Below are 17,033 nucleotides of genomic sequence, written 5' to 3'. Positions count from 1 at the left end.
TTGATTTAGTAAGTATGTATGTGCATTAATTAACAAAAGACCAAGTTGCCATGTAATTATTAGTAACAACATAAACATAGTTTTAATAATTCTAAGTCAATGAATAAAATTAATTTGACACACTTATGTCATATTGATTAAACCCATATTTATAAATCGTACATTAGAATTTTAATTTTAATTAATTACTTAGTTAATTTTTAGTTTTTAGATAACCTCTTACAAATCAACATATTTTTCCTCACCAATTTGTTTAATTCCTACATTTCATAAATATTTTCTTGCATAGTCCCTGTGGGTATGATAACTCGACATTCTTATCACTTTATTACTCGATACGATTGTGTACACTTTCACATTCCTTTCGTTCCACACGGTTGCGACACGGGTGTCTAAAAATGGACACGTGATAGACGCAGGAAAAGTAGATGGTGGCTGACAGACGGTGGCTGAAATTTGTAATAGATGAAGAGTTAGCGGCGGGAAAAAGATGATGTATAAAAGAAATGTGAAGTTTAGAGTTTCCTATTAATGAAACGCTGAGTTTTACAATCAATCTGTTAATAAAATGCTGAGTTTTATTATCAGCCTATGTAAACATTGAAAAGACTTAAAAGTTAAAACATTAAATAGCCAATCAAAATAGTAAAATAAAAACTAAAAAAAATTAGGTTATTTGAGAAGCTTTTGAGCTTTGTACTTGCTTTGTTGCCTTTGACGTTTCCATTTTCAAATTTCAAAAATATTTTAAACATTTATCACTCTTATCTTTTTTTCCTACTTTCAACAAACATGGAAGATTGAAGCAATTGAAGGTAAGTTTAATATTTTATTTTTATGCTTTGAATATGTTACATTTTTTTGGATAAGTTTGAATGGGTTACATTATTTTATTTGTTTAGTTACTTTTTATTTTTATTTTGTATATTTGTTTGTTAAATAATTTATTTGTTATGATCACTCTTGAAGTATACATTGATTTTTTTTAAAATTTTTTTTAATAATATAGGTTTTTAATTATGACATCTCAAAGTGGTAGTGGAAGTGTTGGCTCATCAAATAATGCTACTAATGCTAGTGTCTCAAGATGATATTAGTAACACTCCTCTTTGGTGATATGTTACTAAATTACCGAAAACTGTTGAAGAAGGCGAGAATGTTAGTTTTGCGTGTACTTTTTGCAATGCTACATTTAATGGCTCATACTCTAGGGTTAAAGCACATTTATTGAAACTAAATGGGCAAAGAATTCGAGTGTGTCCTAAAGTAACACTACAACATCTTGTTGAAATGCAAAAAATAGTTGAAGATGTGAAACTCAAGTTGCAACCAAAAATAGTCCCATTGTCACCTAGTTCTCAAACACTAGCATCTTCCTCTGGGCTAAACACAACCTCACTTCAAGGGCATAGTTTAGATTCTAAAAGAAGAAAAGGCCCTTTAGAACAATCATTAAACCTTGTTGCTCAAGAGAATTTAGATAGTGAAATTGTTCGAATGTTTTATTCAAGTGGATTGCCTTTTCATCTAGCTAGGAACCTTTATTACGTGAATCGCATTCACCTTAGCTAGTAAGAATTTGATTTCGAGTTACCTACTTTCGGGATATAATACTTTAAGGACTACATTATTGCAAAAATAACAAGCAAATATAGAGAGTTTGTTACGACCTATAAAAGGAATGTGGAGGGAAAAATGTATTTGTCTTGTATGTGATGGATGGAGGATGCACAAGGATGACCATTGATTAACTTTATAGTTGTTTCTGAAGGTGGAGTTGTTTTCTTGAAAGCAATCAATTGTGAAAAGGAGTACAATGATAAGTTTTGTTTGACAACTTTAATTAAAGATGCCATAAGTGAGGTTAGGACAAAAAATGTTTTTCAAGTGATAACCGACAATGCATCAATTTATAAAGCCGCGGGATCATTAGTAGAGACACAACATCCTCATATCTTTTGGACACCTTGTGTGGTACATACTCTTAACCATGCTTTTAAAATATATGTACTGCAAAAAACACCGAAAAGAATAAGGTTACACATGATGTTTTGTGTTGCGTAAATAATGTTGGTGATGATGCTATCTTTATAAGAAACATCATAATGAGTCACTAAATGAAGTTGGCAATATTTAATTCTTTTGTGCTTTTGAAATTACTTGCTGCTGCGGATACTCAATTTGCTTCTATGATTATGATGTTAAAAAGACTCGAGCTCATTAAACGAGGTCTCTGAAATATGATTATTTGTGATGAATGATCTACTTATAGAGAATATGACGTGTAACACCCCAAACCCGGCCTAGACGTTATGGCTGAATCTGGCGATGTCACATGGAAAGGGATTTGAAGAGAAGATTGTTGAGTTTAAAAACCGTTACAGTAAGTTAGCTTTTATTTAATGGGTACATGTCTGGTTTTGTTTGATGCTAAAACAGTTCCCGAGCACTCCAAAGCCTATAATCAAGTTACTCAATATCAATTTAATGGATTTTGACAGCTAAGAACGAACAAAAACCTAACTTACCACCAACGATAACCCTCCATTTAACTATTGTTAAGATGAGAGCACTGAATTCACAAGTCCGAGCCTCCCCCTACGCCCAAATTACAGAGAAAAAACATTACCACTTCAGTCGTTAAGAGATTCATGACAGAAACGAAGAGAAACACTTATCGAAACTAAGCGAGCACTAACCGCATGCGAAAGCGAAGGAAAATAAATGGATTAGGGAAAAATCAAGAAGAAAAAGAAGAGAAAGATGGAAAAACTTAGAGAATTTCAGCAAGAGGAGAGGGAGAAGAATAGACTGCATAATTCTTTTTTGGAAAAGAGAGTCAAAATTCAGTTATAGGAAAAAAATAAAATAAAATCCCGATAACCCCCAAAATTCCTTAATCTTCTCCCCTAATTCGTACTACATATCCACTACTCAGAATCCCCCTATTACACAACTCTATCCCAAAATTTGAGTACAAAATAATATCCCTTAGCTGCATAGGGATTCGAACACATGACCTCCACTATAATAACACACCATTTAACCACCAGACCAGCAGACCCATTTTGATGTAATTTACCCAACAATCAAATAAAAGCCTACTAAACATGAGTAATGCCTAATTCATTCAAAATACCAAAATTTTCCTAAGCAAAGGCTTGAACTTGAGACCTCCCAAACGCTCCTAGAACACATAACCACTAAAACTGACAGATATTTATGTCATATTTTCACAATAACGAAATTAGAAATTTTAGGGGCGTTACATGACATTTCCAAAGCCTCTATGGTGAAGAAATTTTTTTTGGATGAGTTTTGGTGGGATAAGGTTGATTATATTCTTTCTTTTACTGGACGTATATATGATATGCTTTGAATTATGAACACGGATAGGCCCACTCTTCACTTGGTTTATGAGATGTGGGATGAAATGATTTAAAAAGTGAAGATAAGTATTTATAGGCATGAAGGGAAGAAAGGAAACGAGAGATCAGTATTTTATGAAGTGGTATATGATATTCTTATTGATCAATGGACTAAGAGTAGTACACCACTTCATTGTATAGCTTATTCTTTAAATCCAAGGTAAACTTTGTAACACCCCAAACCCAGCCCTGACGTTATGACTGAATCCGGAGATGTCACAAAAAATAGGTTTTGAAAACGGAGTTATTACGTTAAATCATTTCAGCTTAATAACTCATATTTGTTTATATCCATTGTCAAAAACATTAATTTACAGTGGAATTTATAGTAAACGTTATTTTCTTAAAATTCCATTTGTAAGTTCGGAAAACCTTTCTTTTAGTAAAATCCACGTTTTTAAATAATCGTCGCAAATAAAGTATTAAATGAAAAATCCAAATCTCAAACATTAAACCAAACAGTCCGAAGAGTCCAATTCATACAAAACTCTAAAAAATAATCCTTAAATAAATAAAACCTTTATTTAAACTTAGTTCATAGACAAGTAGTCACCGCGAGACTCCGCTGCACCGATCCGCTTAAGTCTGTGGATTACCTGAATAGAACAGATAAACAAAAGTGATTTTACGTAAACTCAATGTCTAACGCAATAGAAATAGACATGCTACAAATAAAGAAATCACATACAGAATCACATACATAGTCAGATTCAGATTTAGATTTGGATTTAGATCCTTTACAGATTCAGATAACAGAAATAGATATGCAAAACAGATGTATAGAATCCTACCCCCAACCTCTACACACCAACTCTGACCATCCCATCACACGATGTGGGGTTAAAAACACCCACCTAACCCTACACACCATATCGTGCCATTACGACACATGTCAGATAATGTGCAGCCAAGATGCTAGAATATAGGCGATGATCGCCGTACAGAACACTTCCTCCACATATACAAAGCCCACCCCAATCAGATATATATCTATATTGAGAATTATCATACTTACATGCTCATATACATATATCAAATATATATACATCAGAATAATCAAACATGCAAAACAGTGTCATACTCAGAGCAGAATTTCAGACTAACAGATCATATAGTTTTAGGGTTGGTTAGCCCTTACCGACCCTATGACAGGCCCATAATCGATCGGAACGACCCGTGCGACTCTACGAAAAATTTTAGAATTACGGACTCACACACCCGTGTGGCTGACACGCCCTAATTGGCCTTGCCCATGTGGCCCACACAGCCTATCCCAAAACCCACATACCTGTGTGACATGCCCGTGTGACCCACATGGCTTCACCTACACCACCACACAGTTGTGTCTTACACACGGGCACACCTTCGTCAGACACACGGTCGTGTCTCGCACACGACCAACCACACGGGTGACCACGCGCCCGTGTGGCGTCGACAGACTACACTTTCAGCTTTCGTCGAAACTTGATTTTCTTGCATAAGGGGTACACACCTGGTTCATTTTCACAAAAAAATAATCCCGAGACTCCTGAAACTAAAACAGATACAATAGCTCAAACACACTACACAATGGGAGACACGGTTTGATCCCCTTGCACAATACCTTTGGGAAAATCAAGAATTGGAGAAGAAACGTCAAAAGCTTTGGAGAGAGAAACAAAATAAAAATAAAATAAAAAGATTTAATTTGGCACTATCCCACTACATCCACTAACAACCCAACTAACTCAGAATTCCAACTCCACTGAAACTCTATCACACAACCGAGCAGAAATAATACCCATGCTCGTGCAGGGATTTAAACACAAGACCTCCAACACAGCAACTCCTTACCACTCAAACCAGCAGACTCATTCTATTAACATGCTTTTACTAATCCTCACAATATGTTCTCAAGATAATACAATCATAATTAAACATAGTTCCATTATTTACTCATTTCACACCAAGCTGTCTACTCGAGTCATAGTAACTAAATTATTTATATCTTATGATACAGAACTCCAAATTAAGATCCGCTTGATTTTCCAAAAACTAGACTCAGATATATTCTTACCATAAAATTTTAGAATTTTTGGTTTATCCAATAATTACAGTTAATTCTTCAAAGTAGTCCATGTTCTGCTATCTGACAGTTCCGATCTTTCTTCTCTAAAAATTAATTATCTCTTAGTACGGGATTTGGACGATGTTCCCGTTTGTTTCTCTTGAAAATAGACTCATTAAGAATTTTAATTATATAAATTATAACCCATAATTATTTTTATACAATTTTTAATGATTTTCCAAAGTTAGAGTAGGGGATTCCAAAATCATTCTAACCTTATCTCACAAAAATTCAAATATCTCATAATATGGGGTTCTTTTGCTTACACCGTTTCTTCTATGTGAAACTAGACTCAATAATCTTTAATATCATGTCTTATTCAACCTCTAATGCGATTCCCAAAATTTTTGGTGATTTTTCAAAGTTTTACAACTACTGCTGTCCAAATCTGTTTTATTGCAAATATTACTCTTTCATGATTTCTTTGTATTAACATTTATTTCGACACGCATAACACCAAAACATATCCATAACTAGCTATTCCAATAGCTAATCATTATCATATATTTACATGCCATTCATTGGCCAATTTCACCTATACATGAACAACAAACACTTAAACATATCATGTCTCAATTTAATTTGGCCTAAAAGTCTCACACAATCATCAATCAAAGTTACCACATATTTATACCTCATAAGTATAGACCTATAATCACAAGGTGATCATAAGATCATTTGCATAAGAATGACTTAATCATTTACATTTTTGCCAAAATGTCCAATATGCATCGAGTTCATTACTCATGAATTTTTCGTACATACTTGCATCCTTTCAACATGATCATACCTTGTCTTTTCTTTGACATAATTTTTGGATTACCCGTTGAACCACTTAGAATCGTAAGGATACTCGGGAAAACTCATACATAATGTATCGTACCAATGCCATGTCCTAGACATGGTCTTACATGGAAATCTCGTATCGATGCCAATAGCCCAACTATGGTCTTACACGAAATCTCAAATCGATGCCAATATCCCAGCTGTGGTCTTACACAAAATCTGAAATCGATATTGGAACATCATCAACCAAATTCACAAAGAAATTATACAATTCATGCTATATGAAAACATTAAATACAAAATAATGTGATGTTGCATTATTTACACACGAACTTACCTCGTACTCGAAATTGACGAATCGGATCGATTACTCAATAATTTTGCCTTTCCCCCGATCAAATTCTGGATTCCTCTTTTCTTGATCTATATGTATTCAAAATTAACTCATTTAATCATATAATCATTCAATTAAGTCCAAAAACACATATTTAAGCCAAATTTCACTTTGGCCCTAAACTTTCACATTTCTTACACTTTAGTCCCTATTTCACAAATTCACCAAATTCATAAAATTCAACAAGACCCATTCTTGGCCAAATTACCATAGTGCCCCTAGCAGTCCAAAACTTTCATTTATTTCACATTTCAACCACTCAATTTGCATATTTTACAATTTAATCCCTATTTGACATTTTTGTCAAAAATTACTTTACAAAACATATTAATCTATCAAAAATTATTCATTTTCCATCATCAACATTCAAAAACATCAAGATATCATAAGTGACAACTCACAAGTTCATCAACCAATTCAAAAATTAGGGCATGGGCTAGCTAGAACACGAGACAACGATTTCAAAAACAAAGAAATCATCAAAAACGGGACAAAAACGCATACCTAATTGAGCTTACAAGCGTGGCCGAATGTTTAGCACAAAAATGGCTTCTTTCCCTTCTAAAAGTCGGTGGATGGTAATAGAGGATAATGATAATTTTGTTTTGTTTATTTTTAACATTAATTACTATTTTACTTAATTAACTTTATAAACTTTAATAATTACACAATTGCCAAGCCAACATCTTCCATTATCTCATTTATGGTCTATTTACCACTTAAGGGCCTTTACTTTAATGTTCTATAGCTATTAGACACCTTTAGCATATAGAACACAACTTTTACGCTTTATGCGATTTAGTCCTTTTTTCTGAATTAAGCATTCAAACAGTAAAAATTCTTTTTACGAAGCTTTCACACATATATAATCACACGCTATAAATACCAAAAATAATATTCAAATAATTTTTTAACCTCAAATTTGTGGTTCCGAAACTACTATTTTGATTTAACTAAAACCGAGCTGTTATAAGACCGATACCGCCTCAACATGGAGATGTGAAACACATCGTGAATACGGTCCAACTCTAGAGCTAGCTCCAATTGATAAGCGGCAACCCAATGAACCTTGGGCTCAACTTGCCATTATGATCGAATCTCAGAACTTTCTTCCGCGGAGAAACCTTAAGAAAAACAAAGTCACCCACAGAGTACTTGATATCTCTCATCTTCAAATCCGCATAAGACTTTTGTCTATCAGAAGCCGCCTTCAGACGATCCCGAATTAGTCTAACCTTATCTTCAGTCTCAGAAACCAACTCAGGACACAAAATTCGTCGCTCACCCAACTTAGTCCAACATAGCGGAGTACGACACTTATGACCATACAGAGCCTCGTAAGGTGCGATCTGGATGCTAGATTGGAAACTGGTATTATAGGCGAACTCAGCTAGCAGTAAGAAATCCTCCAACCTACCTCCGAAATCTATTACACAACTCTGAAGTATATTGTCCACTATCTAAATCACCCTCTCAGATTGACCATCAGTCTGAGGATGGAATGCAATACTGAAGTCCAATCTCGAACCCAGAGCCTCGTGCAATTTCTTCCAGAATCAAGCTGTGAAGCAAGAATCTCTATAAAAAATTATCGAAACAGGAACCCCATGCAGTCTTACAATCTCGGAGATATAGAGCTTTGCTAACTTCTACAGAGAGTAGTTTATCTGAACCGGAATAAAATGAGCGAACTTGGTCAATCGATCCACGATGACCCACACAGATTCCTTTTTAGTAGGTGTCAAGGGTAACCCATTAACAACGTCCATCGTCACTCGTTCCCATTTAAATCAGGGAATCTTAACAGGTTGTAGCAAACCCGAAGGCAACTAGTGCTCAGCCTTAACTTGCTGGCACGCCAGATAACGAGCAACAAAATTCATAACCTCACGTTTCAAACTCGGCCACCAATACAGTTCACGAAGATCCTGATGCATCTTGTTACCACTAGGATGTATATCATAAGGGCTACTATGTGCCTCTCTCAAAATCAACTGTCTCAAATCATAATCATTCGGTATACAAACCTGACCTCGAAAACACAGAACCCCATCTTTATTTAGCCCAAAATCAGAAGTACTGCCACTCTCAATCTGACGAAACCGCAAACTCAGAAACTCATCCCCTAACTGCTTATCCCGAATCTGATCAATCCAAGTTGGCTTAACTTGGAACTCAACTAACATACCTCCATCATCAAACAGACTAAGGTGAGCAAACATCGCTCTCAAATCAGTCATCACTCTACGACTGAGAGCATCGGCCTTTCTAAGATGATATTCAATCGTGCAGTCATAATTTTTGAGCAGCTTAATCCACCGACGATGTCTAAGATTCAACTCTTTCTGAGAAAGGAGGTACTTGAGGCTTTGGTGATTAGTGTAGATAATACACCTCTCACCATATAGATAATGCCTCTAGATCTTTAATGCATCAGTACACATCCCAAACCAATGTGCGATGCACCACTGTAAACCACAAACTATTTACCAGATTCAGGATGTATTAGAACAGGAGCCTGAGTCAGAACAGACTTGAGCTTCTTGAAGCTCGATTGTTACGCATCTGTCCAGAAAAAAGGAACACCCTTGCGCAGAAGCTTAGTCGGAGAAGCTGCAATCAGAGAGAACCCTTCGACAAACTGCCGATAATAGCCCGCAAGACCCAGAAAACTGCGGATCTCAAATACATTCTTTAGCTGTTTCCAATCAAGCACAACCTCAATCTTCCTAGGATCAACTCGGATCCCTTTAGCAGAAACCACGTGCCCCAGAAAAGTTACCTCTCACAACCAGAACTCACACTTTCCCAACTTAGCGTAGAGCTGTTTCTCTCGATGTATTTGAAGCAGTACTTTAAGATGCTCATCATGTTCGTCCTCAGTTTTAGAGTAAACAAGAATATCAACGATGAGGACCACAACGAACTAGGAACATTCGTCAGATGGCTGAAAGACTCGGTTCATCAGATCTGTAAATGCAGCCGGAGCATTCGTCAGATCGAAGGGCATAACTAGGAACTCATACTACCCATAACGAGTCCTAAATGTCGTCATATGAACGTCAAATTCCTTAACTCTAAGCTGATGATACCCAAAACGGAGTTCAATTTTTGAAAACACAGAAGCTTTTCGGAATTGATCAAACAAATCGTTGATCCTCGGAAGTGAATATTTATTCTTTACAGTTAGCTTATTCAACTGTCAATAATCAATACACATCTTCATTGTCTCATCCTTCTTCTTTACAAATAGAACTAGTGCCCCACAAAGAGACAAACTAGGGCAGTTGAAACCACGATCCAAAAGCTCTTGAAGTTGAGCTTTAAGCTCCGTAAGCTCCTTTGGTACCATACGGTATGGAGTGATGGACACCAGATCTGTATCCGGTAGAAGATTTATACCGAAATCAACCTCTTGATTCAAAGGTAAACCCAGTAGCTTCTCAAGAAAGACATCCAAAAAATTTCTCACTGTTCTGATATCCTCGACAAAGGAGTCCCTAGAAACTGAAACATTGACGGAAGCCATACATGTCTCACACCCTTTTCGAACCAATTTTTTAGCCACAAGAGCGGAGATCACATTAGACAGATTAGCTCAATGCTCACCGATCACAACCACTTCTTTATCTTCCACAGTTCTTAGAACAACCTTCTTAGTCACGTAATCCAAACTAACTCGGTGCTCAACTAACCAGTCCATCCCCAAGATTAAGTCAAACTCCCCAAACAGATGCTCCATCGAATTTTCTAGAAATACATCCCCTAGCACTTTTAACAGAACATTCCTATAAAGTCTATTAACCTGAACAGACTGCCCCAATAGAATCAGTGTAATTATCTCACTAGAAGTGCTCTAAACCAAAATCACCAGGTTTTCAGAAATAATACTAGTTACATAGGAGTGTGTAGAACCTATGTCTATCAGAGCAGTATAAGGTACATAAAAAATAAAAAAACATACCCGTGATAACACCAGGAGGGTCTCTATCCTCTCGGCGTCGAGCAGCGTAAACTAGTACAAGCTAGCTTTCCTCAATCTGACTAGAACCTCTGCCCGGTGCTCTCTATCCTCGGCTCATACCATTACCACCCCTAGCCGGTCCACAGCCCCTAGGTGGCTGTTGAACTGCCCTCTGAGACTGTACAGAACCCAGTCCTGAAGCTTGCATCTAATCAGCCTGCTGTGGACACTCTCTAATATGATGCTCCAAGGATCCACACATCAAACAAGTCCCTAACCTCCTCCAACACTCATCCGGATGGCGCCTACCACAACCCCCGCAAGGCTGAATCCCATTAGGAGCAATAGGAACCCCCACTCTAATAGGCCCATCAGGTCTGGCCTGTTCCTTAGGCCTCTGAACAGAACTAGAGGTCTTTGAATCCCTCTTACTCTTGCCTCTCTCTCGGTCCCTATTTTGGCGCTCCACGTGCTTAACTTTCTCGGCGATCTTCGCCTTACCAACCAGAACAGTGAACTCTCGCTCCCTCTGTGGAGCAATCAATACCATCAAATTATCTCTCAAGCCGTCCTCAAAACGGACGCATTTCTCATATTTAGACGCCACCATGCCTCGAGTGTAGTGGCTCAACCTCAAAAACTCGACCTCATACTCGACCACGGATCTATCACCTTGCGTGAGATTCATGAACTTACACTTACGAGCATCTACATAGCTCACACCCACATACTTCCCCTAGAAAGTAGTCTTAAAGAAGTCCTAGTTTAGATGATCCGGTTGAGTACCCTCCTCAACCGATAACCACCATTGATACACCTTGTCACGAAGCAAAGAAACTGCACCCTTAAGTTTCTGCTTAGGAGTACAGTCAATATCATTCATAATTCTCTCAGTGGCCTCCAACAAATACTCGGCCACAGTAGAGGCGACTCTAGTGACACCTCTAAACAATTTAGCTCCATTAGACCGGAGTCGCTCAGTTACCGACCCACGGCCCCGAGATCCAGAACCGGGTCTAGCGACCCTCTCCAATACCTTCAACATGGCTTGGAACAATGTGTCTTCCCCAATCGAATGACTTTGAGAACCAGTCTTAGTAGTAGGCGAAACCGGTGTCTCACTCGTGTTTAAATTTGGCATACTGCCTAGAGAAGAAGACTTAGCTTAAGCCCCCTACGGCTTCTACCGCGGTTATGAGTACCATGTCCACAATTTTCACGAGCACTCATTGTGTATTTCAAATTTGATCTACATTATGAAATTTTATACATCAGTTCAAGTATTTATTAGTAGATATTTTATGCGTAAATTATCAGAAGTTCAGAAATGTTTTTAGAGGTTTCAGTCTCTAACTAACTCAGTACAGTTTCAGAAAGTACTAACTATAGTGTTTCTAGAGTATTCTGTCTAAGTTCAGAGATACTTACAGGATCGACGCCTGAGACTCGGTGTACCACATACTTTCTCAAATTATACAAATTATTAGAAAATTATTTCTTTTTGAAACAAAAATTTGAAACCCAAAATTCATAGTCCGAGGTTTGTAACCTAGCTCTGATACCACTAAATGTAACACCCTGAACCTGGCCCAAACGTTATAGCCGAATCCGAAGATGTCACAAAGAATGCGGTTTGAAAACGGAATCGTTACGTTAAATCATTTCAGCTTAATAATTCATATTTGTTTATATCCATTGTTGAAAATGTAAATTTACAGTAGAAGTTATAGTAAACTTTATTTTCGTAAAATCCCATTCGTAAGTTTGGAAAACCTTTCTTTTAGTAAAAACTATATTTTTAAATAACCGTCGCAAATAAAGTATTAAATGAAAAATCCAAATCTCAAACATTAAACCAAACAGTCCGAAGGGTCTAATTAATACAAAACTCTAAAAATAATCCTTAAATAAATAAAACCTTTATTTAAACTTAGTTCATAGACTAGTGGTCACTGCGAGACTTCGCTGTACCAATCCGCCTAAGTCTGTGGATTACCTTAACAGAACAGACAAACATAAGTGAGTTTACGTAAACTTAATATGTATCCCAACAGAAATAAACATGCTACACATTTAGAAATCACACGCAGAATCTCATACACAGTCAGATTCAGATTTAGATTTAGACTTAGATCCTTTACATATTCAAATAACAGAAACAGATATGCAAAACAGATGTACAGAATCCTACCCCCATCCTCTACACACCAACTCAGACCATTCCATCACATTATGTGGGTTAAAAACACCCACCCAACCTTACACACCATATTGTGCCATTACGACACATGTCAGATAATGTGCCGCCAAGCTGCAAGAATATAGGCGATGATCGCCGTACAGAACACTTCCTTTACATATACAAACCCCGTCCCATTCAGATATATATCTATATTCAGAATTATCATACTTACATTCTCATATACAGATATCAAAAATATATATATTAGAATAATCAGACATGCAAAACACTGTCATACTCAGAGCAGAATTTTAGACTAGCAAATCATATAGTTTTAGGGTTGGTTAGCCCTTATCGACCCTACAGTAGGCCCACAATCGATCAAAATGACCCGTGCGACCCTAAGGAAAATGTCAGAACTATGGGCCTACACGCCCAACTTGGTGTAGCCCGTGTGACCCATACGGCCACACCTACACCAGCACATGGCCGTGTCTTGGGCACGGCCACACCTTCATTAGACACACAGCCCTGGCTCAGACACTGCCAACCACACGGGCGACCACATGCCCGTATGGCGTCGACAGACTGCACCTTTAGCTTTTACCAAAACTCGATTTTCTTCCGTAAAGGGTACACACCTAGTTCGTTTTTGCAGTGAAACAATCCCGAGACTCCTGAAACTAAAACATATAGATAGCTCAAAAACACTAGACGATAAGAGACACGTTTTAATCCCCTTGCACAACACCATTGGGAAAATCAAGAATTAGAGAAGAAAAGTCAAAAGCTTTGGAGAGAGAAAAACAAAATAAAAATAAAATATAAAGATTTAATTTAGCACTATCCCACTACATCCACTAATCACCCAACCAATTCAAAATTCCAACTCCATGGAAACTCTATCACACAACCGAGCAAAAATAATACCCATGCTCGCACAGGGTTTCGAACACAAGACCTCCAACACACTAACTCCTTACCACTCGAACCAGTAGGCTCATTCTAATATGGATTAACCAACAATTTTATATAAGTCCACTCAACAAGGATAAGGCTTGGATCTAAAAAAAAAAAAAATTTTCCAATACTGGGACTTGAACCCAAGACCTCATATACACACCCAGAACACTTAACCATTAAAGCAAATACATAGTTTTGTCAAATTTCACAATTGCAGACTTAAATTATTCAGGGCATTACAAACTTAGATAACATATATTCTATTTATGCTTATTTTTATTCTTTTATACTTGTTTTATTTATTATCAATAAAAATCAAATTTAATTGTTTACAGAAGTATTATTCTAGTGATTGGCTTAATGAGGTTCCAAATATCCTTCCTCCAGATAAAGATGTAGAAATCTCAGAGGAAAGGAATAAGTTCTAAAGAAGAAAATTTTCTTCTATTGAAGAAAGAAAGATGACTTTCCAAAAGTTTGCAAGATTTTCGGGAGCACTAGATGTTTTTGGTTCATTTGATTCACTGTAGGATAGAAAGCTTTTGGATCCCAAGTCTTGGTGGTTAGTTCATAGGGCTTTAATACCTTTGCTCCAAAACTTAGCTTTAAAACTTCTTGGACAACCTTCATCATCATCTCTTTGTAAAAGGAATTGGAATACATATTTGTTTATCCATTCCATGAGAAGAAACAATATTGATCTTCAACGTGTCAAGATTTAGTATTTGTGCATACTAATTTTCGATTACTTTCCAAAAATACTTTTCATTATAAAGAAGGAGAGAACAAGATATGGGATATTAGAGGTAATGTATTTGACTCATTTGAAGGAGTTGGAGTTCTTGAAGGTGCTAGCTTATCTCTTAATGAATCGAATATTGAGATAATAAATTTTGCCAATGAAGAAGAAGATATGGAAAATGCTAATGCTATGAATTGAACTAGAAGATTGCTTTTTTTTTTTTCTTTTTTTTGTACAAGACTTCTTAGGGATATAGGTTGAACTTCAAATTTAGATTTGATATGGTATGTTTTGTGTAATAAACTTGGAAAATGTATTACTATATTTTGTCATATTTTATGTAATGACAAGAGAGCTTAATGAAAAAGAATTGATTATATATTAATAAAAATAAAAATATTTTCATTTACAATAAGTATTTTAACATAAAAAATATTTTTTATTGTTACCATGTTGCATTTGTGTCCTCATTTTTTTAAAATTACAGTGTCACTGTGTCCGTATCGTGTCGTACTCATATTGCGTGTCCATATTCGTTCTTAATTGCTCATGGTTCAAAACATAGTTTTGGTAAATAACCATTTTCGTGACAACCATATTTGATTTTCCAATCAGAACTACTTTTTTAACTTTATTCAATTGGTTTTTGTCAAGTTGACTCAGGTATGTTATTACCTTGCCTTAATGGTTCCTTACTAGAACTATGGTGGTTCATTAAATCATCTTCTTCTTTTTACCATTTATTGAAATAACGACGACCACCACGAAAAACACCACGGTCACTAGTGTCACAGCGGAGACAACCACCATGACATTTGAAGAAGAAGAAGAATTTTATTCTTCTTGTTTTTCATTTTCTTGTTGAACTTTTCTTGAATCAGCTTTATCACAATGTTTCTCTAATGGTTTCCTACAAAGTTCATTGTTACCTTCAAATAAAGAAGTATTAAATTTTGACAAACTTTATGGGATTTTAGCATCGAGTTTATTACCTTTTAAATCTAGTGATTTCATCACATCTGGGTATTTTAACGATGGAATTTTCTCAGAAAATCGATTCCCTTCTAAATGTAATTCTATGAGATTCCCGGAGGTCCAGTGGGGATGGGGGAAAAGGACGAGATGAAGGGAATTTTTATTTTACTTAATATTAATATAATTATATTTATTTAATATAAATATAAATATAATATTTAAATTTATTATATATATTTTAAAAATATATTTTTATATATTTATTTGAAGTTTTTAGAATTAGGATCAAATTAAGACCATTTGTAAAAGTTGAGGGCTAAATTTATTATTATATCATTTTTTAGCTACCACGTCAGCTTGCCATTTGTGTTTTTAACGAGAGTGATCAAAATGACTGAAATATGTAACATGAGTGCTTAAATTACAAACTTTTTATTTTGAGTGCCTAAAATAAAAAAATAATAATTGGGTGACTATTTGTGTAGTTAACTGTAATAAAAATTATCACAATACGAATTCTCCTTTTATAATTTGTTTTCAAGTTAGCTTTTTCATTCAAAAAGGTCTATTAGGCAACAACTCCTGAACTTTCTCCCATAGAATCTGCTTTTTTTTTTCTCATTTGATAGTAAGGTAGGTTTAACAAGCTTGTCCCAAGCATAGGTAGTAAATCTGTGACAACTTCTCAAGTAAAATATTTTTGAAGTCCTAAAGTAACAATTGTAAATAATGTTATCTTCATTTTCACAATCAATTATTAAGTAAAAATGTTACATTAACAAAGCAATTAGTTTGGAAATGTTGGTGGTACTAGGTAGTGTAAATTTTCTTTGTTGCCAACATAATCCTTTGTATCACCAAGCACTACAACAATTAAGATTTTTAGTGTTAATATAGTTGTGATATAAATAACTTTGTCACAAATTTTCGATTATTTGTTAAGCATTTTTATGTAATACTAATAAAATAAGTAATTGTGATTTATGAATATTTAGTCACTTTAATGACACTAGGTGTGACGATTTAAATTATATTGCAAGTAAAATTATAAGTGTGTAATTGTTTCCAAATCCATTGGTCACTATCAATTCGTCACTAATGAAATGCTAAAAGTTTGCGTTAAGTTATTTTTGTTAGGAAATAATGTAATAATGACATCATATCTAGTAGTCACTATTATTTATCATTATTGTGACAATACAAGTTTTGTCACTATAAATTTTACTTTCTATAATGATGTATGTGTGATGGTTTAAATTACATCACAAGTAAATCATCACTATAAGTATATAATTGTTACCAAATCATTGGTCATTACCAATTTGTCAAAAAAAAAAGCTCAAATTGTCACTAAGTTCTTTTTTCTCGGAAAATGATGTAATAGTAACAACATATTAGGTAATCACTATTATTAATCATTTTTTAGACCATACCATTTTTTTACTATAAAATTTATTTTTTAATGAAGTAATTATGACGGTTGAAATTCCTT

The 17,033-nt window shown here is 35.4% G+C and overlaps 1 protein-coding gene across 1 annotated transcript; it reads right to left on the bottom strand.

Moving 5' to 3' along the window:
- Positions 1 to 10,887: 10,887 nt before the first annotated feature.
- Positions 10,888 to 11,820, bottom strand: LOC105771997 (uncharacterized). The gene is made up of 2 exons (XM_012593359.1): positions 11,497 to 11,820; positions 10,888 to 11,415 (listed from the first exon to the last, which is right to left on the bottom strand). The coding sequence occupies exons 1-2, from the start codon at positions 11,818 to 11,820 to the stop codon at positions 10,888 to 10,890; spliced, it is 852 nt and encodes a 283-aa protein (XP_012448813.1).
- Between the last annotated feature and the right edge of the window lie 5,213 nt (positions 11,821 to 17,033).

Source organism: Gossypium raimondii, chromosome 6, assembly GCF_025698545.1.
Source record: "Gossypium raimondii isolate GPD5lz chromosome 6, ASM2569854v1, whole genome shotgun sequence".
Classification (NCBI taxonomy): Eukaryota; Viridiplantae; Streptophyta; class Magnoliopsida; order Malvales; family Malvaceae; genus Gossypium; species Gossypium raimondii.
The sequence above is the reverse complement of the archived record's forward strand: the minus strand, read 5'-3'. Positions and strand labels throughout refer to the sequence as shown.